The sequence below is a fragment of the Sparus aurata genome, chromosome 6, assembly GCF_900880675.1.
Source record: "Sparus aurata chromosome 6, fSpaAur1.1, whole genome shotgun sequence".
In the NCBI taxonomy this organism is placed as follows: Eukaryota; Metazoa; Chordata; class Actinopteri; order Spariformes; family Sparidae; genus Sparus; species Sparus aurata.
Genome location: NC_044192.1, coordinates 7,196,550 through 7,224,391, shown reverse-complemented (window position 1 = coordinate 7,224,391; position 27,842 = coordinate 7,196,550). Strand labels below are relative to the sequence as shown.

The window sequence follows — 27,842 nt, the reverse complement described above, 5'->3', positions numbered from 1 at the left end:
TAGACTATTTCTCTCAGTCTATGTGGTTTTATGTCATCAATTTAGAAAAAAAAAAAGTTAAATGTATTCACGAGCCTAAAAGAATGTAGGTATGAAGATGCTCCTTTATTTTCAACATGGCAGACGTTGTAGCCTTTTTTTATGTAACTCAATTACATCCCCTCCGTTATTCTTCTTCTCTGACATGTGTCCCGCGTGAATCCATTTTTAGAGAAGCCGAGAAGCGTAGTGTGAGCTGAGGCCGTGGTTGGGAGCAGGGTCATGTGCCAGGGTTGATCACACATGTTGACAAACGGCCGTGAATCGGGTGTTAGCCTAGCATAAGTGTTAGCCACGTTTTGTTACCCTGCTTGCTGTTGTGAAAGGAAGCAGCAGCAGCAGCATTGATGAGACTGCAGTGCTCACGGTCTATATTCGTGACAGAGAGACAGACGGTGTGTGTGTGTGTGCGGGTGCACGTGTGTGTGTGTGTGTGTGTGTGTGTGTGTGTGTTGCTTGTTTGCGAGGCAGTATTATTGATTCATAGGCAGTGTGATTGCAGGCAGCCTCCCTCAGCTGTGGTCGTCCGGCTTTGCTGGGCTGGCAGAGCGTGCTACACTGCAGCACGCCACTGAAGGCTGTGTGTGTGTGTGTGTGTGTTTTTGTGTGATGTTTTTTATAGAGAGAGAGAGACAGTGTGTTAGTGTGTGTTTGCACGGAGGAGAGACAGACAGCATGTGTTTGTATTTTTTTCTTTTTGTTTTGTTTTTTTCTCGTATGGCTGGGGGCATGATGTTTTTGGATTATCTTTCCGTCCGTTCCAATTTTAAGAACGCGATATCTCAAGAACGCCCCGAGGAAACTTCTTCAGATTTGGCACAATCGTTCAGTTGGATGCAAAGGACCAACTAATTAGGTTTTGATTGTTAAAGGTTAAAGGTCAAGGTCACTCTGAGCTCACAAGACCCGTTCTTGGCCATAACTCAAGAATTCATACGCTTATTATGACCAGATTACACACAAATGTCAGATGGGATGAAATGATGACATTTTATATCCAAAAAGTCACGGGTCAACTTCACTGTGACATCATAATGCTCTGCAAAAACACTTCCCTGGCCTTTATTCAACCCCATGACTCAGGAACAGAAGGGGGGGGTTGTGAATAGGAATGGGTGTTTGGATGTCATTTTTGATGGCATTAAGCACAGACTGAAAACAGCAGAGACGGTAAAAAGGAATTATCTCATGACCTTACTTGCTAGCAGTAATAGCATGCGCCCTTGAGATGCTACCAAGGTTGAGAAGATTGCATAAATACACAAAAAAATGGAAGGAGATGGCTTGAGGGTGGAGAAGCTGTAGGAGGAAAGAGTGGTGAAATCTAGAGCTTATGTGTTGTTACACAAACTGTACCCGCATTTTTACTTGGGTGATCATTTGGACCTTATTGCTATGTAGGCCCAAGACTTCTTTTGAGAGTACTCGAGTACTCAATAACAATTTAAGGCAATACTCACCTTTAATACTGTGCTGACGGTATCGATCTTCTGTGTTTTGTGGTTGAAGATGTGTAAGAAGCATTCGCGTTTGTAGCGTCGTTGCAGCAACATCAGAATCGGCTTTATTGGCCAAGCACGTGAACACACACAAGGTATTTGATTGTTGTCTGTCAATAAAGTGACACACTTATACATACAGCAGAACAACACTTAACGAGATCCAGTAGAAGCTCTTATGTGTATGTTGCAGTTTTAAAAAAATTGCCTCAAGGGGCTTCACAATCTGCACAGCAAACCAAATCCTCGAGCCTCAGACCCTCTGTCTTCTCCGTCCTTCGTTGAAGAGTGCTTCAGTGTTGTGAGTCCAATCTAGTTTTTATTAATCCGGACCCCGCGGCGCTTGTTTGAGTCCACCATCTTCACTTCATGTCCCTGGTTGTAGTCCTCTGTAGTCCATCACAGCCTCATTGGTTTTACTGATATGGAGCTTCAGGTGATTGTTGTTGCACCATGTGACGAAGCTCTCTATCAGTCCTCTGTACTCCTCTGTAAAAATAGTCTCTTATTGTAGAAGGCACGTTTTCAGTTCCTTCTTCACTACATACATGTGATGAGTCCAGACGGACGTGGATGTAACCTGAAACTCGACAGGTTGGTTGAGGCGTACGACTGCAAGGCTGTAATTCTACTTGATGCTTGTAGTCACCCATGTAAGCACATTGAGCCGTGAAGCATGTGGTTGTGTATTTGTGCCTCAGTGTGTGTGTGTGTGTGTGTGTGTGTGTGTGTGTGTGTGTGTGTGTGTGTGTGTGTGTGTGTGTGTGTGTGTGTGTGTGTGTGTGTGTTTTAAGAGGGGAGGTTGTATGTCCTGTGTGTGTGTGTGTGTGTGTGTAGTCAGTCATGTAAGCACATTGAGCCATGCAGTGCGAGTGTGGGTGTGAGGGAGAAACTCTTAGGGGTGTGTGTGTGTGTGTGTGCGCCTGTGTAGTCAGTCATGTAAGCACATTCAACCATGACGTGATGCCACTACGTTGTGTGTTTCAGTGTGTATGAATGTGTGTGTGTGTGGGCTGCAGTTGCTCGGTTGTTGTGGAGATGGATGGCGGCGGCTTGGGTCATTACTGAGCCTCAGTTAGCTTAGTGGCTAATTTTAGCTTCTAGGTTAGCCGCAACTGTGTCTGCCGAGTCGTTTTTTTCTGTTCAGGGAGGAAAAGCAAGTGAACATGGAGCGAGGTGAGCGTGGAAATGGTTTTATTTGTTTATTTTTGTGTGTTAAAAACCTTTGTCTAATTTTTTAATGCATCATCTGAGGTGCAATGACTGAGTGCAAGTGAACAGTGAAAATCTTATGAGCAATCCTGATGAGGATGTGATACGCCTGAACCCACGTGGTGCCACATATGTCTGTTAAAGGCTCAGTGAATCCATCCTCCAGATTAGGTTGTTTATTCTTAAATTATGACTAAAGAAAGACAAAATGAGCTGTGACTGAACCTCATGTCACTTGTTTTAGATGAAAATAGGGCTCCACGGTATGATTGATTAAAAAAAAAATAATCTTACTGCAATTATTTTGACATGTACTAAAACTGTGTTATGACTCACAATTAGTAATGATCATTTTTGCATCATAACTTTATTTTCTCTGGGAAAAAATATTAACATTATGATGTGACATTTGTTGGGGTCTGTCCCAGGTGAAGATGTTATCTGGAGTACAAAATTAATTATAATGACTTTTTTTGTCACACAGTTATCCAAATGTTGCAGTTTCTTGCAGTTGGTCAAATCAAATCAAATCAAATCAATTTTATTTATATAGCCCAAAATCACAATCACATTGCCTTAATGGGCTTTACAATCTGTACAGTGAACAACATCCTCTGTCCTTAGACCCTCGATTCGAGTGAGGAAATCTTCACATGTTGATGGAAAAAAACCTTTTAACAGGGTAAAAACAAAAAACAATGGAAGAAACCTCAGGAAGAGCCACAGAGGAGGGATCCCTCTTCCAGGACGGACAGACAGACATACAATAGATGTCGCGTGTACAGAAAAGAGCAACAAATCACAGTTTACAAGTTACATTAACAGAAAGTCTGATACAAGTTATATGTAACTTATATTATATGTAACTTGTATCGTTTGGAGATTGGAGTCATATGGAGATTTTGATAATATTTAGATTGTATTTGTGCGGATCTAACTGATAATTGACTTAACAAACAAAAGTTACTTCTAAAGCTATCCTCAAAGATATTCCAGTGTATTTCAACCGGGTGTATTTTCCAACAGTTTAGTGTATTGTTTATTGAAAAAAACTCTGGTATGGTTGCTGACCTCGATAATGCCCATTTTGTTATGTGCATGTTGAGTGGCACCAGCACGGTTTTCCTCCCAGGTTTGTTTTTAAACATTGTTTTGGCCGTGTGGTTTTATTTCTAAATGTAGAGGATTGAAAAGTCATCGCTCTTTGTGAAGGTGTACTTGAAATGTTCTTTGTATTATGCTATCATATTATCATTATAGACGTGGCATATAGTAATCTTAAAATGACAGTAATATAATTTATTGCAATTATTTCTTGCACAGTAATACCTCCAACAAAAATGATTTGTTGTGACAGTTCAGGAGAAAATCAAACATCACAATACATTTCTCTAATTACCTGGATATCGATATTGCAGTGATATTATTGGGATTTTAACAGAACAACACAAAAAGTCCGATCTATACAATGATTAAATGGGTAAAGACGGGTAAAGACAAGCATTTTCTTGTCAGTTAGGAGTCAGGTAATTTAAAAACAAACACTTATGACATGCATACAGGAGACATGCAAGATATAGTCTTGGAGTTTGGAGTAAAAAAGGTAGAATAAGAAAACTGCTCTGTGACCTGATCAGAAAAGACATGAAATTGGGCATGGAGAGGTGACATTTGCTGAGCAGTTATAAGATGAATGCCATGGATCAGTGGGGAATTTAGGTTATTACAACTGTGAGAGCCTCACTTAATGTTTTTCATCATGGATAATCCGCTGATTACTTTCCTGACTTGTCAATTAAATGTTTAGTCTGTTGGAGCTTGTGAAAATTGATATCTAAGTGACACATTCCTATTGCTAGAGAGTGATGGTGATTAATCGATTATTAAAGCAAGTGGCGATTAATTATGGTCGTTGCCGCTCTAAAAAAATAGAGCTACAACTTTAACGATAATACGTTGTACAGTAAGAGCATCTTCCTCGTTGTGTGCAGAGACAGTCCTCGCTCATCAACAGATCAGAGACAGAGTACATGGCAGGCTCCTCAGTTCTCTGGTGTTCAATTAGAATAGTTTATTTGATGGAGTTAACCGAAAGCGCGGTTTGTTCTGTGATCCGCTCTTTGCTTCAGCTCGCTTTTTTTTTTGTGTCAGGTGAAGTTTGTGGCATCATGCAGATGTGGCCTACTTGGCGAGCAGAGATTCTGTTGTGTTACTCATTCTGGTGCGAGTGGCCTAGTTACGCCCGTGTCCTTCATCATTTCAGATGCTGCTCGCACAGTTTTGAATGATTTCACTTCATTTTCTGCGTGTTTAAATTGAAAACACTAACAGTGGTGACTCTAAATAAGACATAACTCCTGGTGTTGGCCCTGTTTAACCCCCTGAGGAAAAAAAACAGGTCAGATGAGCCCGAGCTAGACTTTTTGGGGGATTTTTTGGGGGGACTTGTTGAAACTGGACTAAAAGATGGTCGGTGCGGTCCTCCAGTTCAGTCCTGGACTTCTAAACTTGTGTATTGCTGGTTACTACCCACACTAAGAAGTCAATTTCTGTTAGCTGCTTTAATCTACACCTTGTATCCGAGGTGCTAAATCAAGCCCAGCAGGTTTCAGATGTAGGGGCGCTGCTCTGGTTGTAACCTGAATAAGTAATATGCTCTCCCTCAGCCCTGTAGGGAAAAGTATGCCCAGTAAGCCCCGGTTAGGTCCTCTATGACCCAGCAGTATCCAGGCTGATGCTTCCAGAGCTTCTGATCTCCGGAGCTCACGTGTCCAGAAGCAGATTAAAGTCTTTTTAAAGTAGTCATCAAAAGGAAGTCTTTCAGAGGAATAGCTCGAAGTCCAAACGCAGATGCCAATCTAAACTTCTTTTTGGAGATTTCATTTAGAAGAAAATCTGCTCTGTTCTGGCCGACGTCTTCAAGTACTCAATTAGTAGAAAATAAATCTGCATTTTAACTCGGCTTATCTTGTCTCTGTTTAACACAATTTTCAGTTTTTGTGTTCTGTGTATTGTGACCTCTGTATGAAATACTATGAAAGGTAAGAAGTGTAATAGGCAACAGTGATGTCAGTTTCGGATGATGATGCATCCATTCAAAGCAGTTTAAGCATCTGCACATTTACTTAAAATCACATAAGCCAGTAACACTTTATTTCTTAATTATTTGCATCAGCATTCATTGATTTCTGTTTGTATTGATAATGTTATAACCCAGGTAAGGATTGAAATGTATTGTTTGTTTGTAGAAAAGTAGTATTGTGTATGCTTTAGGGAAAGTGTATCTCAGGTCAGAAAATATTTTCTACCCGATTCATGAAAAAAGATATTAAATAAAAATGCTTTCACTGCTGAAAGACAACAGACTTTCATTCATAAAACAGGTTAAAATGAAATGTATAATTTAATCAGCACCTCTGTGTCCTACTTGATGACTGAACATGATAGGCATCATAAAAGACGACTTTATGAACGGGTGTATTGTGCAGGTGTGCCTCATAAAGTGGACACTAAGGGTAATTTAAGAATGATTGGCAGATGCTACAGATGTGTTCACCTTTTTGAAGCTGCTTTTGATCATCTACACTGGCTTTTACTGTCTTTACTTAGAGCAGTTGACCTTATCAGAGGTGTTCCTCAGCGTTTTCATGTGGGTGTCTCACCTCGGGATTCAGACTCACTACTCTGCTGCTCGTGTCATGTAGGGACTTGACAGAAGCCTGCTCTGTTCTTCTGGCTCCCGAGCCTTTAACACATCTACACTTTCTGTCTCTAAAAAAAGAATTTGCTCTGATTTTATTCTGGCTTTGTGGAGGCTTGTCCTTGAGTCAGAAGTTGATAGTTTGTTGGATGACAGGTTCTGATCGAACAGATAACAGTTTGTGTCTGCAGAGAGTCAAGACACAACTGAAAGTTTAGACATTTTTCTGCACGCTCTCTGCTGTATATTCCCTGCTCGTCAAAGCCGCAGCACATTTCGGTTAACATTCTGTCCTAGACGACACATATAGCTATATTTACAACAGCATTTTTAAAAACTATAATGATCTCCCATCCATATTTAACACAACTGACGTGATATTCATTACAAAATGCGTGTGGCATGACTCAAATGTATAAAAGAGGCAGATTTAAGTCTGTGGCTGGTTGCGTACTTAATACATCGAACTATTTTACCGTTTACTTTTATATTGTAGTCTTCACAGAATCATCCTGGATAATTAGATTTTTATTAAAATACTGTCTGCAGCCATTTTTGTCTCTCTTTTCCATCACTGGGATATTTAATGTCGCTTTGTGCTTTTTTAAGAACTATACAATATAACATTCATGCCAATGTTGCTGCATACACCAATAAAACCAATTTAGGAGGTGAACATTGGTGTTCAAAAATCTCTTGTTTCTGCCCATCCAGACAGAAATGGGCAAAACGCTTAGAGAAAGCTCTAAGAAACATCCACGCACATGTAGACCTGACTGTATTTTAATTCCTGATTCCATCTGAACTGTGGTCATCAAATGAGGACACGATCAACTCCCACAGCTTGTAATCTGAAATGATACAGACCAGAGTGAGTTTTATCTGCTGCACGACTTCCTTGTGTGTGATGGCTTTTCCTCACCACAGCTCATGCCCACAGCAAATGGTTTGCTCCAAAACACAACACGCGACATCCAAACTCACTGTCTCACAGATAGATTATTATGTGCAACTGAAAGCAAAGGTGAAAATTATTCACTGTTGTTTAGAATTTATCTATGATTATAAGATGACTTATTACTTTAACGTTGTTATATTCTAAAGACACATATGTAACTTGTAGTTCAGGCAAACCTGACAATGAGAGAGGCTAAGATTTGTGATTGAAGATTTGTGGTGTGAACATTTTTTCCTCCTCTCAGAACCCTTGTGGGAAATGCATTGCACTTTGCAATGTCTCTTCTTCTTCTTCTTCCTTTCCTTTTCCCTTTCCGCTTCCTCTTCTTCCTTTCTCGTTCTTGATCTTTCTTCTCTATCTTTGTCCTTCTTCCTCCACTCCATTCTTTGTCCTTCCTTGTCCTTTTTCATTCCTCTTCTTCTTTCTTTTCTTCCTTCTTCTTCTTTCTTCTTCTTTGTGCTTGTCACAGAGGGGGGCAGATCACAAACCAACTTTAAAGGTGCGTGCCGCTTACATCTACACCTTTTAGACAGATGGACAGAAGCAGGTAAAGATTAGAAAATGCAGGCTGACATCAGATACAGAGTGAGTCCATCGACTGTCGGGAGCCAATGGCAACGAAAGGGTTACCATGGTGACCGCGTGTTTACGTCCGCCTCCCCGCAGCTTTGGCACAGAGAGCCAGTTTCCATGGAAACGGCTATGATACCCCCCCCCCAAACCAACTGGCAAGGAGGCCGCAGAGCCCGCTTTCTGTGTGTGTGTGTGTGTGTGTGCGCGTGTGTGTGTGTGTGTGTGTGTGCGCGCGTGCGTGTGTGTGTGTGATTCATTGAGATGATTCCTCATACCTGTGCGAGAAGCAGAGTCGGTTAAGCGCATCTGCATTGGCCTCACGACACGAGGCAGTCATACTCGCTGCATCAAACAGCAGTTACAAAAACACACACGCACCTGCCGCACGTCTCGCATACACCAACCATACATCAACATGACACGCACACGCTTTTCGCAGACAAAAATACACACGCGTCACTTGAGGATTTGCGTGTAGACACCGACATCAGTCAGTCAGCCGCTCCACATCGGCCTGACCTGGCGAGTTGGTGTGTGTGTGTGTGCTCCCTGTTCTCTGGCTTCTAAATACAGTCAATGGCATCAGACATCCACTTTTAGATGCTTTATCACTCTCGCTGCTTCGCTGTCATAGGAACCGTGCAGTCGCTTCTCTGACAACCTGCACCACACACGTGTGTGTACGTGGATGTGATGAGGGAGGAATCGATGGCCTTGAAAAACCTGTGTTGTTGCTATAGGCCCTCTGAAGAACGTCGGGCTGCATTTTCATCAACCTTTCTGATTCAAAATTCCACATAATCACAGTAATGAGGCAGCGCTGGCTCGTTTTCAGAAACACAATCACTTCCTTTGCCAAGTGCAGAAATGTGCTACAGTTTGTGGCGCTGACATTGCTACGAGAACATACGGACGACGTACAGTCTCTCACATTATGTACAGATGGACGGAGCCCACGAACAGCAGTGCTAAAAGAGCGTTCACCAGACGGAGGAGCATGCTGTACATAGGGCTGTATGTATAATAAACACTTGGACAGCTGGTGGTCGATACCTGTTTATGCATCTCGAGCCAGGCAGCAGTCCTGATTCTGCTGATTGCCTTTTGTCTTTATCTCAGGAGTTTATAAGAAAGAGGTCAAATGCAGCATCATTAGCATTCAATATTGAGTTTTATGTGTATTTTAGTATTGACACTGCAGCACATACTGTGTTTTAGTGAGAAAATTGTGTAAGAACTACGGCTGACTTGAGTATTTTTTTGTCTTTGTTTTTGCCCACTGTTTTTTTGCAGGCTTTGGCCGATAACGCAAATGATGAAATACTGCAATATTTGCTGTCATATGCAGTGGTTTTTCAAAAATATCGAACAGCTGTAATGGGATCTTTGGGATGAAAAGAAAATGCACATGGAGTTGTCGTGGACGTGGAGGTGAATCACATCGATCTTTGACGTTATGGGATTGAGACTGGTGGAGGTTACTACAGGTTAATTGGCCCGATATCGTGGCATGCAGGCAGCGCTTTAACACACAGACATGTAGGACTTAGTTTCTTAAAAGAATGCCAGCATGCCAATTTGTCAACTGGCCTTCAGGAGTATAGAGGCAAGATAACCATTGACTAGCTGCACCTGATAATATGGGCTGTTCTGTTATGTTTGCAATTCATTCTTTACACCAAAAGTTGTAATGTAAATGTTCTTATTTAATATTATTTGGTGTTGCTGGGAAGAGAGACTTAAAGAAGTCAACAGCATATCAACCTAAATCATAAAATTAAATGCCATAACTGACTGACTAATATTTCAATATGTCTATCGCGATGTAGAGACAGTAGAGTGATATAAAATTCTGGATATTGCCGAAGCATTGAGGAAGGAGACATGGGCGGCTGTAGCTCAGTGGGTAGAGCTGCTGGACTAGTGATGGGAAGGTCACTGGTTCGAATCCCGGCTCCCCTGGGGTGGAACTGAGCTACATGCCAAAGTATCCTTGAGCAAGATACTGAACCCCAAAATTGCTCCTGATGCGCAGTTGGCACCTGTGTGGCAGCCACTGCCATCAGCAAGGGTCCTGCAATGAGCTCGCGACTCGTTCAGGGTGTGCCCTGGCCTTCGCCCACATTCACTGGATTTGGCCCCAGTAACCTCCCCTGATAAATATATCAAATTTATAAAACATCTCCCAGCCCTCACGGAAAAAGCGGAAAAGAAAACGGAACGGAACGTGGAAAAACAGGCAAAAAGATTGATAAAGAGCAAGAAATGGAGCGCCAAGGTCAAACAGAAATGCGAGAGAGAATCAGGCCTCAAGATGTGTGAGAACAATTGGAATCATATTTACCAACTCAAGATCCTGGCAAGATGTCTGCTGGAAGAACATTATGCAACACTGTGACTCCAAAATTGAAATGTATACAACTTTTTCTTAAGGAAAAAGGTTGGTTGCAGTGTTGCAATTCAATGGCAGACCACTTAATGCATTAATTTTGTAAAGAAATATTTCTTGAATAGAAGTTGAATGATTTTTTGTTACACTTTACCTGGAAAGCTTCTTTTGGTTGCCGGCAGAGAAGCAATCACGCGGAAGTGGCTGCACGAAAAACCTGCCATCCAAGGACGAGGCCTCAGTCGTCATTGAAATGCTCTCTTTTGAGAAACTAACCTTTTCCTTAAGACTGCAATCGGAGCAGTCTATTAAAAACTGGGAAAATTGAATATTTACTCTAGTGGATGAAACCTTCTGTCCTTGCACTTTTTGAAAAACGTTTCAAAGGAGAAACTGAGCTCATCTGTGGAGTTGAGTTGAAAACCCGCCCACATGAATACAGTTGCGCGGTGGATGATTTGTCTCTACAGTCCTTCACCATCATGAAACCATTCAGGTTTTTGATGAAACTCAGCCATAAGACAGTTACCACTGAGCTGAACGATGGCAACCAAGGTCCAAGGAACCATCACAAGTGTTCAGGCTCACCTGAAGGTCGGTGAAGATGACCCTTAAATACGGGGAGCCCACACAAGTCAGAGGATGAAGGTGTGGCGAAGGAAGAGGATGAGCCGCGATTGGCTAACAGTATGATTGCCAGGCTGCACATTTGCTGGGAGGCAAGCGATAAAGCATCCCTGCGATAATGGACCAGTGTGGTTGCGCGGGCACAACACTTTAATGAGCTTTACGCTCCCTACACGTTGGGGGAAGACGGGGATGGAGATGGTGGCTGATGTCTTTCCTCCTGTCTTATTGACTCATTACCAGTCAAAGCTTCAAATATTCATGGGTTATTTTCACTTCACGAGCTGATTTTATTTTTAGGTATTTCCTTTTGAGAGAGAACCACAGCGATGTGTTTTTTCAAGCCAGGTGTTTATTAGATGTTGTTAAACCTTCTTTTGCACAGAAGTGTGATTTATTTGTGATGCATTAAACATAATTATCTAACAGATTTTCATCCAGTGCAGCTCAAGTATCATTGATAAGATTTTCAGTATTTTCTAAGAATGTCTGTTGTTAATCTCACCAGTTTGTTTTTGTTTATCACCTGCTGTTCACTGAAAGGCATTAAGGCAATTTTTGTCGCTCACAAATTTTGGTTTCATTTTTTCTTTAAATCTTCTTTAATTTAACTGTATCTTAGTGTTTTGCTTTTGATAAACAGTATGTGAAAATGTTTCCGTCCATATAAATCTACAGTCCTGACTTCAGCACTTCCAATTTACTTCCTGCTTCGGAAATTGTCTCCAGCTGATGCACGTTGTGACCTTCTCTTCTTCGCTGATGTCTGTCGTCTGATTCTGCTTGTGTTTTGGAATAAAGGACTCTTACACTGTCAATCAGGAGTTCATAATAGTGGGTTTCCAGCATGTATTTGTCTGACTTCTACATAGTATGAGAAGAGGAGTGTTGTTGCCTTTTTTCAGACCGCTTATTGTTGCGTCTTACAAAAATAATTACATGTAGGGTCACATGTTGTACATTTGCTGTCTGTCTCCAATAGAAACATTGTGATACCTTTCACCCTGTGGAGAACACACTTGGGTTGTTTGTCAAAGAAAATGATTTAAAGCACCCTTTGTTTACAGATGAGGCTGCATTATATTGTCATATTTCTATCAAGCCTGATATAGTCAGACATGTAGATTACAGAGAGTCTGATCTGAAAAAGCCACCAGAAGCAGTTGTAGTTAGCATCTGACTGTAAACCTTTCATTCTAATGCCTTTAGTGACTGTGTCCCACACAGGAAAGCCTGATCGACTGATGTGTTCTAGCTATAGTGAAAACTGACAATGGAGACACAGCGGGATGTCTATGAGGCGTATAATGCAGAAATACGAAGAGCTTGAACGACGCATGACGATATCCGTTGAAATGAAGAATGCAAAATACCCTTTAAAAAGGCTAAAAATTTATAATTAATCCACCGCATTGTGATATTTGGTGCCATTGTATAGATCATTTAATTGAAAAAGCTCAGTGACACCTGCTGAGGGAGCTCTTCTGTCTGTCTGCCCATTTCCTATACATACATCTTCAGCTAACAGGTGCACGGCAGAGCTCCAGCAAAATGCAGATGCATGAGATGCAGATGCAACAGACAAAAAACACTACCAAACCAATACGGGTCAGTGATTAACGTGTGTGGAGGGTGTAAGGCTGACAACACCAACACAAACATTAACATGTCTGTAACTGTCGGGTGGATTTAGTGTGACCGCTTGTTTTCACCAGAGGAAACTCCCAAGTGTCCATCAGCAGCTTCAGTCAATGTAAATCACACACACACACACGCGCACACACACACACACACACACACACACACACACACACACACACACACACACACACACACACACACACACACACACACACACACAGCTTATCGACTTCCTGTCCTCGGCACGACCTTCAGATGGGGGATAAAGGCACATTTCCCTGGTCTTTCCTGACACGTAGTCGTCATCCAGTATTGATCAGTTTAAAATATTGATAGTTTGTTTCATAGTTTGAATGTCACTCTATCGATACGAGGGTCTTTTTGTTGTTTCGAGAATAGAGGTGGTTTCTTTCCTCTCATGGTAGATGTCATGTCATTGATTGAATGTTTTGTCTCATAGAGATGTGTAAGAAAAGAGGAGGTTATTGGGACCACCAGTTTTCATACTAAGTCCAGGCTTTTTACTGCCCAGTTCATTCTGGACTTTCTTGGTCATGGACTTGATGAAATAACCAGAACAGCAGATTTTGCCTCGGAATCAGTTTGGAGGTTTATTCAAAAGTAGTATCCGCTTCTCAGCTTTTGCACCACTGAAGTGTGGTTGAGCACGCTTCACACCCGTTCCTGCATTGTGCTGGATCGCTGACCCTTTGCTCTGACCTTCCTCTGAGGTACTGCAGGGATCAATCAGGTAGCACATTATCATTCATTATAAAGCAGGATTCATTATAGACACACTCACATTCATGCTCGCAGAGGAAAGCGTGAGCAGCAGAACGCTCTCACCTTGAAATTTGATTCAATAATGGAGTTTAATTTAGTCTTTCTGGTCAGTGCTGCGGTCTGTAGTTAATGCAGCCTCGTTCATTCAACAGTGTCGAAACAGAGAGCTGAACTAATTACAGAACATAAGCTTTAGTTACAGCGATTGCAAAAACCACTGAAGAGAATAACTGGCTTTGTGATATAAAAAATTAAATGCATAAATAGAGAGTAAACAATAAACAATACCCAGGGCTGCAGACACACACCTCCCTGCAAGAACACAACAGTGGAGTCAAGTGGAAAAACGGCAGACACGAAAACAAGACATCCAAAATAACGAACAGAACTATTTAAAATAAAAGTAAAAATGAAGTCATAACAGGACAAATTGCTTCATTATACTCAAAATTATTCATCATTTTAAACGATGACCAAACTCTTATTTTGGTACTTTTTCCTCTCCAGCCCACAAAGACACTGCAGTGGGCCGCGACGCTGAGGAGACTGAGCTGTCTGTGACATAACTGTTTCCACCGTCCTCACCCCTGAAACTGTTGAACCACAATATCCAACCTCCAAGTGCTTCAGCAGTACAGAGTTCTTCCACTCTGCCTACAGATGCAAAAGATATATAGACTTAAGAAACTTCTGCTCTTCCAGTTGCATCATCTCCATGAGGAAAGTCCTGCTGCTGTACCAGAGAAATAGAACAGGGATTTCCACCACGCCGGCGTCTGTGACTCTAATCTGAGACACATACAGGAGAAGGGAACTTTCTTCCACATCCACCTCTGATTTTTACATCAGGTCGTCAGCTCAAAGACATTACGAGGGGAGCAGAGCTTAAGTGCCACATATTATGTGCTAGATATTAAACTAAGTCGGTGGTATCTGCATAAATGCTTCCAACCATAAATATTCATGACAGGTAGGAGGACCTCAAGGTCAATGTAGCATGTGGGCAAACAGCACTATCCATTTAAATCAAAAAACGCAGAGATGCTTCAATATCAGTCGCCGGCTGTATGTCACGCACACAGTCTGCAATTCCACGAGGGTTAAATACAGCTTGTAATGAATTCTGTGGCGTTTGAGTTAGAAAGTTTTTGAACCATTGCATCTTCAACGGCACATCAATAAAATTCAGCATGAAGCCAATTTTCATCTCCCGCTGTATTGTTACAGCCACTTAAGTTTTTGCCACACTAACAGCTTTTTGGGCATGCGAGTTAAGACTCCGCAGTCAGATCCAATGCTGCCTGCCAAGTCCTGACTCAATCCCGTGTTAGTGATGCTTCACTAAGAATCGCACAAGAAAAAACGTGTAAACTTTGGGTTAGGGTTAATACAAGGAACTCTAAAACTGGTTATGAAACAATCTGAACTATATGACCCGCATACGCAAACGAGACCATCAGCAGGGTGGTTTGTTATTTCTGTGTGGGAAGCACTGAAGTGTGTCATGCATTGTGGGACTCGCCCTGCCTCGGTTTATGTCTCGACTTGGTCCCAACCCCTTAAAGGGATATTCCGGTGTAAGTTTAATCCATGGTCTAACACACCATGAAACTGTGTTAGACTCCCTCTCGAGAGATCAAGTTAGCAGACCGCTAATTTACGGAGTTTTATCAACCTCAGAAACGACCGCACGACAACAATACACTGCAGTAAATGGATCCAAATATAAATCGCCACCAAAAAGCCACAAATAATTCTCAGAACAGCAACAACTTCAGCAACAGTACAAATAGGGTCTCAGCACATAGTCTGGGGCATTAAAACTCTGCTAGCTTAGCTGAATTTCTATTGGGAAGCTAAGAACAGAGTTCGGGGAAGTCCCAAAGCGATGATTACCGTGTGCGGTTAGAAATGCTCAATTCCGTTCTTTTCTCTGTCCGCTCTCGATAATAACTGTTATATACTAGCAGGTAAGACACATATGAACTTTGATTGCTTTTCCATGGAGTCATAATCATACATTTTCATCCATGAGCCGCGGAACTCTACTGCACTCGGTAATCGACTCGTCTGGACTTCCCGTCAACAGGAAGCTGCTGCAGAAGAGTGGTAAATTTAGTCAGCTTTTCAGTAGAAATCCAGCTAAGCTAGCGGAGGTTAGATGCCCCGGACTATGTGCTGAGACCCTATTTGTACTGTTGCTGAAGTTTGGTGCTGTTCTGAGCATTATTTGTGGCTTTTTGGTGGCGGTTTATATTTGGATCCATTTACTACAGTGTATTGTTGTCGTGCGGTCGTTTCTGAGGTTGATAAAACTCCGTAAATTAGCGGTCTGCTAACTTGATCTCTTGAGAGGGAGTCTAACACAGTTTCACCGTGTGTTAGACCATGGATTAAATTTACACCGGAATATTCCTTTAAAGCCTTGGTCCTGTCTTGGCCTCTGTACACTCTGGTCTTGGTCATGACTCTGACTCGGTTTAGCTTGTCTTTTACCGCAACACTGTTGTTTGTGCACGACTACACATCTTCTGTAGTTTGGGCTGTTGTCATTTGTCGTGGCACAGCTGACAGTCTGAATACTTCGGCACAGTCGGTCACCATCACGTCTGAAGTCTACAACAACAACATTTACTATTTGAAGCTCTCGCTGAGATTCTTCTTGGAAAAAGTCTCTCGTATACAGGAAATGATGCGTTTCATGTTTCATGGATAAAAAAGAAAAATGAGCGGAGCAGCAATATCTCCTCTTAACTCCCCTGAGGTCTTCAGCATGTGTCTGCTGGAGGGGCCTCTCCTTCGCTGGATTCCTGTTAAACTCTTTGAGCTCAGTCACATGGTAGCCCCGCTCCTTCTGCAGTCTCACACTAGCTGTGCTGTGAGGAGGAGACGTTGAATAATCAGCCGGAACCATCACAAACGCACACGTTCAACCTGTCCTCCATTCTGCCTGTCAGGCTCACGTATTTCACTGAAAATAAGATAAACACACAATAAAAATAGTTTCATAATTTCATACTACTAATACTCGGGTTGTCTCGAGGTTTCAGGTGTTCAGGATGTGATCCAAGAAGCATTAACATCCTGGAGTTGAGGGAAGAATATTCTGCATATTAAGTTTTCAGTCACAGTGTGATTCACACCTGAAACAGTACGTGACCAGAATGATGAGCGCGCATTATTTTTCCTCGCCTTGTTTCGCTGTTTGCTGTGCATGATTCATTAAATCCTCAATTAGGTAAAAAGAAAATGAAGGACCCGCGTCTCAACAATAACACCTTTTCTCTCTCATCCTCCATTTTTCTGGCTTTCTCCTCTTTCTCTTAACTTATAGCTCTTCTTTCTCTCTCTTCAGTCTTCTCTCCCAATTAAAATCCCGTCTCTCTCCAACTCCTGATGCAACCAGAGGGATAAAAAAAATATGTGCCACGTTCACTTTGTACCTTGACGGTATCTTACACAGGAAGCAAAATACAGCACGCACAATTAAACAGATTTAGGCTAAATGACAACAAAAGAGAAAAAAAACTGGGACAAGATCAGTTGATATGAAGTCAAATTAATTATTTTGAGTGTAGTGATGTAGTGTTTGCTAAAACAAAAAAATGCATTTTGGCAGTTGTCATTTTGAAGATGTCTAGATAATTGGTGGAAAGAATACTTATAATATTATTAATAATGTGAATTCTCAAAAAACTGTTCACACAAATAAAAGCTGTTTGCTTATCAAGGCTGTCGAAAAAAATCCTTGAGTTCCATTAACTATATGTTCATGTCCTCTTGTTTTTTTAGAAACTCTACCCTTCCTGCAGATGTTTCACATTAAAATACCACTTAGAATTGGGAATAAGAGTCCTGTAAAGTAGGGGTTTGGCAACGAGATGGTTTTAGATGGGGATCGATCTTGCAGGCGCCCCAAATCTACAGACAAATCTCAGAGATTGCAGTATTTAATATCCTTTTATCTCTGTTTCTAAACCTTTTTATAAAGGTGTTTTTTATTGAAGCCGAACAGCCATTTCTCCACAATACATATGAGATTAACAACCCACTACCACCCCCTCACTTGTATGGTAGAAATGTCTCCCTCATTCACGGCTGAAAAATTCAAAGAAATACATGCATCTTTATTCGTCTCCCAAAATCCGAATACAAGATTTTGTTTTTTGTCACGTCAGAACTTATACCATATATGTATTTCAAAATTTCTTCCAGATAAACTGTTTCCAAACTTAACATAAACTCACTGAGAAAAAGATCAGCCCTACTTAAATTTACCAGCAGATCGATGTAGCCAAAAGATGGTGATGCTGTTTGGACACATTACTGCAGATGGCTTCACCTTGAGTTAAAGCTGTCGCACTCTTCTGTTTCAGATGTTCACTGGTCTCCTGAAGCACACGCCTCCGGCCTCCTCTGCAGCAGCCTCCTCCTCCGCCTCGGACCAAAACAGCAACGCACAAACCACAGTTCCCACAATCCCACGGGGACACCTGGTCGTGGGCCCCAAGGACCAGCTCCGCCTCCTCACCCCCGTGGGCAGCACGGCGACGTCCAATCACTGCACGGTGGCCGGGGCCCACGCCGCTAAGCACTCCGGAGGAGCCCCGCGACCTCCTTCCTCCCTGAGCGAGGAGGACGATGGAGGAGGAGGAGGTAGAGTGAAAAAGAAACGAAAGAAAAAGGACAAGAGAGAACGGGAGAAGGGAGGAGGGGAGGCGGCGGAAAGAGAAAGGGAAAGCAGCAAACCAAAGAAACGGAGGGAGGAGAAGGAGGTGGCGGTGGTGGTCCCACTGAGGAAGAGCAAGGAGCTCAAGGAGGGAAAGGAGCGCAGGACCAAGGGAAGGGAGGACAGGAGAGGGAGCGGGACAGAGCTGAAGAATGTGGCCGGAGGGAAGGTGGCCGTGGCCCCCGGACCAGCTCAGGTGCCTGTTAAGGTGCCCGGCAAAAGAGGAAGGAAACCGAAGGTCAAAGTCCTACCTCCTGTACCACCCCCGAATCAAGGTACAATTTTAGGAAGACAGGAGTGTGTTTGTTCTGTGTGTGTGTTAGTTGTGTTAGAGATTTTTTAGATGATTGTGTGTGTGTGTGTGTGTGTGTGTGTGTGTGGGATTGGAAGGTGCGATGTGTTGGTGTTGTAGAACATAATGATCATCATTTAAACACAGAGTTCTGTTTTATTTTTAGGCTGTGATTAAAAGATTCGGTGATCAATCTGTGGGTAGAAAAAAAATGACAGTTTTCAAAATTGATTGTCATTTATCAAGAACACAATGACATCCACTGGTTCACTGGTTTGACACTGTCAAATGTGAAGATTTACTGCTTTTCTTTTTTTTTTTGTCTTCTTTACTTTTTAATTTTGTCTTTGACTGCCGGTCTGTGATATTGGAATCAGCATTTTCATTATGTTACTATGACTTCTTACTTTTTTTTATTTGAACCGCTGTTTCATCTGAGTCGTAGATGCATTTAATTCAGGTTGACTTTCTTTGATACATCAGTTGTGTTGGTTTGTGTGTGAGTGTGTGTGTGTGTCTTCATCTGTTCTGAGTCAACAACCAAAGAAATAAAGTCACAAGTGTTTTCTCACAACAAGCACTGAAGCTGGAACATTTCGACGCTAATTGGAAGGCAGAGATGCCGACAGTTCTGTTCTTAATTGTTCTTTAATCGTGATCAGACATGTCGGTGTAAATTAGTGTTATTATAATGCGATTGTTGGATTTAATTAAGACTGAGTATGCGTGCATGTGTGTGCACATACGTGTGGGTGGGTGCATTAGCAATCTTCTAGACCTGAAAGACGTCTTGCATCATCACTTGTTTGAAGACGCAGCTCCTCGTCATGAATCTGGATTCTGTCGAATGCTTTTAGAACATGCAGGATAATGAAATGTATGCGTTTTTAAAATGTGTATGTATACATATTTACATACGTTAAAAGTCTGTGTCCAGCAACATGGTTAAAGTTTCCTTTCGACTTAAAAGAGAGAACATACAGGTTTGAATAGTAACTGACATTTTGCAGTATTTTCATGAAGAAAATGTCAAAAGAGACTGTTTTCTCCTGTGTGCCTGCATACAACCTTCAATATGATGATTTATTGGACAGGGTAGGAATCCATATCAAAAACAAAGAAAGTGTGTTCACTCTGTAATCAAGGAGACCCATTCACAAAAAACCACTGACTTTCAGACGAGGGAACTGGAAACTCAAAGATGCTAACTTATTACGGGTTTAAGACTCATTCCTGCAGCACTCTGTTACCACCACTGAGGTGCCCTTGAGCTTGACCCTAAACCCCAACTGCTCAGGTGGAGCTGGTCAGTGGCCATCAGACCAGACTGTGGTTTTACTGGGCTGCTTCCAGGTTTGAATGTGCAACTGTGTGAATGTGATGAGGGCAATCTTTAAAAAGAGACGATTGCTGTCAGTGACATCTTTTTATTTATTTAGCCTAACAGGCTGCACACTTTCCTAAATACGAGCTAGATGTGGTTGTGAGCTTGGTTTATTATCATCCAAGGCTACAGGTTTTAGTCTAAAGTTGTTTTTTCAGAAAAACAAAAAGAAAAATGACACTTTTTCTTTGGTTGCAAACAATTCATACAGGGACTCTTCTGTGGACATGTTCTACTTTTGCTCAGCATCAGTCAGTGTAATGGAAAAATGATTTTAAAAAAATCAGGTTCAGGTCAAGAATGTCTCAAGTTCTGCTGAAAGTGTCACCAAGACCTTTGCCTCACTCATTTCCTCGTGTTTTTCACTCCTTCAGCCCTCCACTCTAAGGTCCAGGGGCAGGTCCACAGCAAGAACAATGGCCGGGCCAACAGCAAGACCCCCGTCCCCTCAGCGCCAAAACAGAGGGGCCGCAAACCCAGGTAAGACTTTCTGTCAGTTTTCTGAGCAATTCCAGGAGAGTGAGAGAGAAATAAAAGGAGGGAAAACTTTTTAGAAGAACGAGGTGAAAGGAGCTGAGCTACAAAAGCCCAAGAAGTGACAGCTGATGAAGTAAGTCCAGTAAGAAGGAGCGAGGCGGCAGTAAACCTGTCATCCACAACAAATTATACAGCTCCTCTCACTTCTCACTTAAAAGCTATATTTTGCCATTTTTTTTCTGTTTTCTCTCTGGGATGTGAAGAAGAGTTTTTTATTCAGAGCGAGTTCAACATGGTACCTTTTTATCAAAACGAGCTGCTGGAACGAAGCTGCGATTAAAAAAAAAAAAAAAATGTGAAAAGAATGAATGAATCTGAGATGCTTCATGTGACCAATGGAGGAACAATTGGATGAGGTCTGCTCTAAAGACCAAAGACAAACACTGTAATTATTTATCTAACCTGTACCTAGAGCTGCAAGGGTTAGTGGATTAATTGGATGGACACAAAATTCACCGGCAACTATTTTTATTCCGATTGTAGTTATTTTGTTGTCATTTTTCAAGCAAGATGTTCGACTACTTCCTGGTTTCAGCTGCACTAATGTGATGATTTGATATATGATAGAAAACTTGGACATTTAGTTGAATAAAACAAGCTATATGAATACATGTCCCTGGCCTGTGAGAGATTATAATTGTTCACAGGTTTTTAGACCAAGCAATTCATTGAAAATGTTCGTCTTTAACTGAATACCGATACTTAACAATATGAAGTCTTGTTCTTTAAAATAGTCGAATAATCAATCAACCAGTCGGTATTGGTGGAAATTGCCTCTTTAGATATACATGACGTTGACTTAGATGTTTAGTGCCTTTTAATATTTAAAATAAAATCTCATGCTGAACTTAACTTTCAATGTTCCTAACCCTTATGGGAGGCAGAGATGTTGACTTACAGCCTATCATCTTTTTTTACAGTGTTAAAATAAAGGTAAAAAACGCAGAAAAGATGTCTTTTGATGGCAGGAATGTTTCTGTAACAAACAGTCACCCCCGCCTCTGTCTGTCTTCTGAACCTTTCTTCTTTTGTTTCTCCCATCCGTCCTCCCTGAATAGTGAAACATTTTATTTTTTTGCTGACCCTCTTCAGAACAGCCGAGTGCTCTTTATGAGGTTGTTTTTGCAGACATGTTTCTGTTTCGTTGCTCTTCAGACTTCTTTTAGTCACTAACTGTATTGTTGTTGCACTTTCCTTCATCCTCGAGAGCAGCTGTTGAACAAGCTTTTTCTTTCGAGCCTCTAACAGATGCATTACTGGTTCATCTTTGACGTACCTTGTGTACAGCACAGTTTAACACATTAAACATAAACTCACGTTGAAGGAATCACATTTTCACCGTCAATAGTGTCTAATTGAGTAAATGACTCATTAGGATCTGTGTTTAACTTTGGAGCTCAACAACAATCCCTGACACAAATACTAAAAGTGGAGAGAGAATACTCTCTGTGTTGAGGTGAGTGAGACCCACCTCTGTCTCTTGAATTTCCGCTTTCTTCAAATTTTATATTAATTGTTTTTTTTCTTGAAAATCAGCATTTATTTACAATAGCTTCCATGTCATGTGACCCACTGACTCAAAATCCTTAGCAGAATGTCTTCCCATACTGGCTGAATGAGACACAGCTCTATTTATTATAGATTTTAGTGCTCCTCAAGTTTCTTAAAGGGGTAGTTCGGGTTTTTTGAAGTGGGGTCATATAAAGTACATATCTATAGTCGGTCTGTTTCCTACCGTAATCACCGATCAGCGCAGCCTCAGTATGGAGAAGCAGAGAGCCGCTCCAGCCCAGACGCTCAGCTTTGTGCTGCAGTGAACGGTGCCCAGATGTAAAGCGAATTTTAATCACCTAAAACAAGGCTCATCTAAAAGAATCTATAACAGTTCAAGTGTACGTTATATAGAGAAAATTCACACCGCTTTACATCGCCCTCAGACCGCCCTTTCTTTTGGCACTACATTTTCTCAACCTCTGTATCCCTACGCAGTTGCGCTAATGCGTAGGGATGCAGAGGTTCTACGGTCTGTGTCTGAAATTGTTAAGTTTCGTTTTTATCGAAAGTAAACCTCTCGTCCAGCAACTGGGCCTCGCGCTGTATTTCGCTGCTCGCAGATCACCTGTTACGCTGATCGGCAATTACGGTAGTGAACAGACCGACTATAGATATGTACTTTATTTGACCCCACTTCAAAAAACACACACTATCCATCCCTTTAAATTATTATTCTGTGTGAAAAAAACTAAAAAATCGGCATTTATTTTGGATAGCTTCCATTCCATGTGACCCATTGACAAAATCAGTGCCAAACTGTCTTCCTATACTTGTTGAATGAGATGTTTTTGCTTGAAAAATTATTGAATAATTAATGGATTATCAAACAACAATTGATGAATTAACTTGTCGGTGCAGCTGTACTGTAGACCCACGGACGTGTGTGTGTCTTCGTGGCAGGATAATAGAACAGGAAACCAGTTGACTGGAGAGAAGAGCGCTGATAGGAAAGATATTTCTGAGTGATTTTGTCAGGAGAGAGAACAAAGTTGAGACAGGGTTCTGATGCAGACAGATATGAAAGAAAAAAAAGTCAATATTCTCGGGTGGAAGTAGAGAGTTTTATGATTTGAAAATTGTGGGAAGAGGAGAAAAGGAGCGATGTTGGAAATAAAGTGCGAAAAAGTGGAGATGAATCACCGATGTGAAGTTAAGAGAGGCAACAGCTGACTGATGAGAGACCGAGAGAGAAAAGTTGCTGATGAGCGATAGAGGGAGAGGAAAAAGTGCCAGCAAGAATAAAAAGGGATAAAGGTAATGGAGAGAAAAGAGATGGAAATCACTGCTGTGAAACAGGAAGAAGAGAGAGAGAGAGAGAGAGAGAGAGAGATGGGTTTAGTGACGATGGAAGAAAAGAGCACAGAAGAAGAGGAGAAACAGATAAAAATGGAGAAAAGCACCGTGGATGTGAAGGGGATGGAGGGGACGGAGGAGGACTTGTGAACTCGAGGTCATTTCCAGGTCGGGCGCTGGTATCAGCTCATGTTTTGTTCGGATAACACCAGTCACAAGAAGATTAGAAAAGTCCTCATGTGGTGGAGTTTTAATTCTTAATCTGTTACTTTGTCTTCTCTCACAGAGTTCAAGTTGAGAGATAAGAAAATGCCGTTAACCGCGACAGGAGGATCATTTAATTTTTTTGGCCCTTGCCAGTCCTAAATCCACTCGTCACTCTTTGTACATGTCACGCTGTGTGATAGCAGTTATGTGAGAGGAGCTGCGGTTGCAGACGCCGTGTCTCTCTGAGATTTATCGTGGCAGCAGGCTCATGAACGGGGTCAGACACGGGTCGAAAGCGTGTTCAGCGGAGTCGGTCAAACAGTCTGCGGGTCTCCCGTATGAAAGAGGCATGAATTGACCGCAGAATGTGATGTATTTGTGTCACACTTCCAGTGATGTTTGATTTGAAAGACAGCTTGTACTAATTATATCTGTTCTAATTATGTATCGACTCCCCCTGCTCTTTCATTCGTTTCTATCTGCGGAGAGCTTGTATTTCTGTGACTCACTCTGTTGAGTGTTTTGTCAGACCGATTGTTTTTTAGGGCGCTTTAACTGAGCGCCCTCTCCCTCGTGCCTCTCCGTGCACGGAGAGCTGTGTTTTCTCTCTCTTCTCCGCTCTTTGCTGGAATGTTTTTGGACTGTCACTCTCTCATGCTGAATATCGAGTACGTCCCTGTCTTTGTACAGCCGATTGAAACAGGCACAATGTTTGTTTACAGTAACTTCCAGGTAGAAAACACCTTCATCGGCCACAACTATACATTCAATAGTATGTCTTTTATCATAATGTTGTTAGAAAGTCCTATATGTCATATAAAGTACATATCTATGGCGATCTGTTCCCTACTGTAATCACCGATCAGCGCAGCTTCAGTTTGGAGAAGTAGACAGCCGCTCCAGCCCAGACGCTAAGCTTTGTGCTGCAGTGAACGGGGTCCAGCGAAAAAGCGAAATTAACCACCTAAAACAAGGCTCACCTAAATAAATCTATAACAGTTCAAGTGTACGTTGTATAAGGAAAATTCACACCGCTTTACATCACCGTCAGACCGGCCTTTCTTTTGGCACTACATTTTCTCTACCGTAGAACCTCCGTATCCCTACACATTAGTGCAACTGGGCAACAGGTGATCTGCAAGCGGCGAAATACAGCGCGAGGCCCAGCTGCTGGACGAGAGGTTTACTTTTGATAAAAACGTAACTTAACTCTCTGTATCCCTCCGCATTAGCCTAACTTTAATTCTTGGCTGATCAGTTAGGCTCGCTGTAAAAATATACTTTATGGCTGCAGATGTTGGCTTCAGGTGAAGATGGCTAACATGATAATTGATTATTGAGTCTGAAGTTACACTCGACGTGTCTCATCCAGTTTGAGCTCCTTAGCAAGTTCATAAAGTGCGACATGTCTCCCCCCCCCAAGAGATGTCCTCCTTCAAAATACTCAGTGTGTGTATTTAATCACTCGCTGCTGATATCTGCCTCCCTCGGACATAACCTTGTCCAGCCACAGTTCAAAGCATGAGAGCAACATTGTGTCGTATCAACTGTCAACATAAGAATTATCCACCGAGTGACATTACTGAAAGAGATTACATGCGGAATTGTATAAAATGTGTAAAATTGATAGAGTAACCCTTAAAAATAATATTAAATCAAAATTCCTCATTTCTGTTAAATGTTAGAATATGTCAGAACAATCTTACATGAATCTTGTTTGTCAAATCACCAGTCAGCAGCTCTCATCATATTAAACTGCACTTTACTTTATTGGCTCCTTGATCAAAGTATCTAGTGGATGATATCTTGGCTCGTAGGTTTGTGTCTGAATATCAGCTGTCAGAACCTTGTTTACATTTTCAGAAGTGCACAGTCGTGGTCTTCGTGGCTGGAATACTTTCATTTCTTCCTCTTCCTTCACCACTTCATCAGTTTGCTATAATTAAATGGAGATGTTGATCTCAAACCCCTGTTGTCTCCTCCATGCTCTCACTGTGTCACGCCCACTTTCCAGCAATCAAACCGCAGAATGATTCGATCAGACGTCTCCCAAGATGCTCACCCGTTTAACGCAGAAATGTATCATTTAAGCAAAGCTACAGATTTTCTAAGTGTCTTAGTGTCTTTTATGAAAATAATCTTTTAGTTGACTTTGCCACAAGTATGCCAATTAGTCATTAGATCACCAAATCATATAATTGTTTTAAGCCAGGAGACAACCTGCTTCTTCATTCAGCTCGTATGCTCTGATTTTCTCCAGCAGTCTTGGGATTCAAACTGGCAGTCCAAAGTGTGCTCTATTCTCTCCGGCCAGTATTTCACCAGCTGGTTGGTCTCAACGATTGGACAGTGTCCATTGTCTTTGTGATCAGGAAATAATATTACCTAGAGAGATTAGAGCAAAGTGAGGATGAAATCTTTGTATCCGATGTAACTGTCTCTAGCATCCTTGCACAATTCCTCAGGGAGCGGGAGACTTTCCAGCCTCTGGCTCGGTGAGAAAACACCGCTGCAGGCTACTAGAGCTGCTAATTACTCATCAGAATTCCTCTCCTCCCAGAGATCCTGGCGCAGCACCCGTGGAGAAGAAGAAGAAGGGAAAGAGGAGAAACCAGGAGCTGGCTGTCCAGGAGGGGGGCGAGAGTGACGACACTACCTCAATGTCAGCCCTCAACATGGTCGGAGAGGACAGCCAAGACCCCCTGGATAACGCGGTGAGTGGACAGAAGGATTGGATGAGCTACATGGCTATTTCTGTTTAGACATGTGTAGTTAAAGGTGACATTTTAACTCATGGCAACTCATTCCCCGCTTTTCTTAGAGACTTTAGTTTTGCATGACTGGATCATCCTGTTAGTGACAGGGAGCAAAGGGTTTTGGGAAACGCAGTCGGTAAACTGGAGAAACCTTCTTGAAGCATTGAAACAGAAGATGAGTTGTTCATATTTCAAAGGCATCGTGGTATTGTGATTCATTTGACAACTGATAGTGTTGTATCCATTACAGCATCCACAGAAGGTGGAAAAAAAACATTGATGCAAGAGTGTGAAGTGTAATTATGATGCCAAACACCCTTTTGTAATTACAACATTAGACATTAAACATTTAACTACCTGCTGATGTTGTTGCTAAAAAGCTCATCTTCATGTTCAGTTAAAGGCTCTATATGTGAGATTTGAATTGTTTACTTAGCTATGCAAATTTATATTAATAATTAACAGCGTGTTATTTTTGTTAGACCCGGAACCATGCAAGCATGTTGGTGCATGTGAGTCCTTCCCTGGGAAGCTATTGGCCATCTCCGTGTTTATTAAAAAACTAATAATGCAGTTTGAAGCATTCAGCTGAAGGCATTTACATTCAAACATTAGCCCCCTGAAGCATAGGATAGCAGGATAATAATTAAAGGTTAATAACGGATTTATTTGATTGTTGGAGCAATCGAAAGACAAGAAGGTTTTGATCTATTACATTTTTTTTCATCGTAAATTGTCAGTGGAGTCTGGTGGCTTTGAGGAGAGTGACATAACAGCTTTTTAGGTCAGAGTGCAGCATTCAGTGGCAGCGATTGTCTCATAAAGAAACCTTAAACAGATTATATTAAGTACCTTAAGATACAAGTAGCAACAAATTGTTACATTTATCATGACACTTTGTCCTGGTTTTCTTCCATCTTTGCATTTGTCTTTTTCCTTTTTTCCTCTCCTCACTTTCCCATTGACTCAAACTCTCCTTCACCTTGATGTCTATTCTTTTCCTATTCCCTCTCTTCTTCCTCTCACACTTTCATCTGAATTCATCCTGGTATCTTATTGTATTATATCCCCCATGTCTCCACTTTTGGTTCTTCTTTGTAACTCTCTCCTCTTCCTAAATTATTCCTCCCTGATCTCCCCCTTTCTCCTTCTTTAAATCTACCTTCATCTTGTTCTTTAGAAGCGGCGTTCGGGACGTCAGGTCAAGAGGAGGAAGTATAACGAGGATCTAGATTTTAAGGTGGTAGACGATGACGGAGAGACGATTGCAGTTCTTGGAGCCGGTCGTATCTCAGCGCTCAACGCCACTGCGCTGGCATGGCAGGCTGAGGTAAGCCTCTATTTCTTTTCTTCTCCCTCCCTTTTCTCTCTGGATTGCACAATCTCTTCTTGTAACATGCTGCGTCATCTTTGTTTTAAAACGCACAATTAATATATTAATGTGAAAATAATATCCAGGTTAACGTGCGGATGTTTGTTGGGTCTCTGTCAGTCAAATCTCTACCAAAACTTTCATTGACATGTCTGAAGAAATTGCAAGTCACATCCTCACTATCTCTGTTTTAGTGTTTGACAGCAGAACATCTTTATTTTATGTAATTAATATTTTATGTTGTGTTTATGTGAATTAGTTAGAGCTAAATGCCAACATAAAAACACTCAAATACTC

The 27,842-nt window shown here is 41.7% G+C and overlaps 1 protein-coding gene across 9 annotated transcripts in view; it reads left to right on the top strand.

The window, feature by feature from the left end:
- Nucleotides 1–27,842, top strand: part of chd6 (chromodomain helicase DNA binding protein 6) — a 101,229-nt gene that overhangs the window by 27,727 nt on the left and 45,660 nt on the right. For 8 of the 9 annotated variants that reach the window (XM_030419210.1, XM_030419209.1, XM_030419211.1 and 5 more), the window contains exons 3-6: nt 17,798–18,425; nt 20,201–20,306; nt 25,978–26,131; nt 27,354–27,503. In XM_030419210.1, the coding sequence (XP_030275070.1) occupies nt 17,798–18,425; nt 20,201–20,306; nt 25,978–26,131; nt 27,354–27,503 (1,038 nt within the window). Of the gene's footprint in view, nt 1–2,521; nt 2,715–17,797; nt 18,426–20,200; nt 20,307–25,977; nt 26,132–27,353; nt 27,504–27,842 lie in introns of those variants that run through there. The other variant, XM_030419214.1, reaches the window with a different exon arrangement.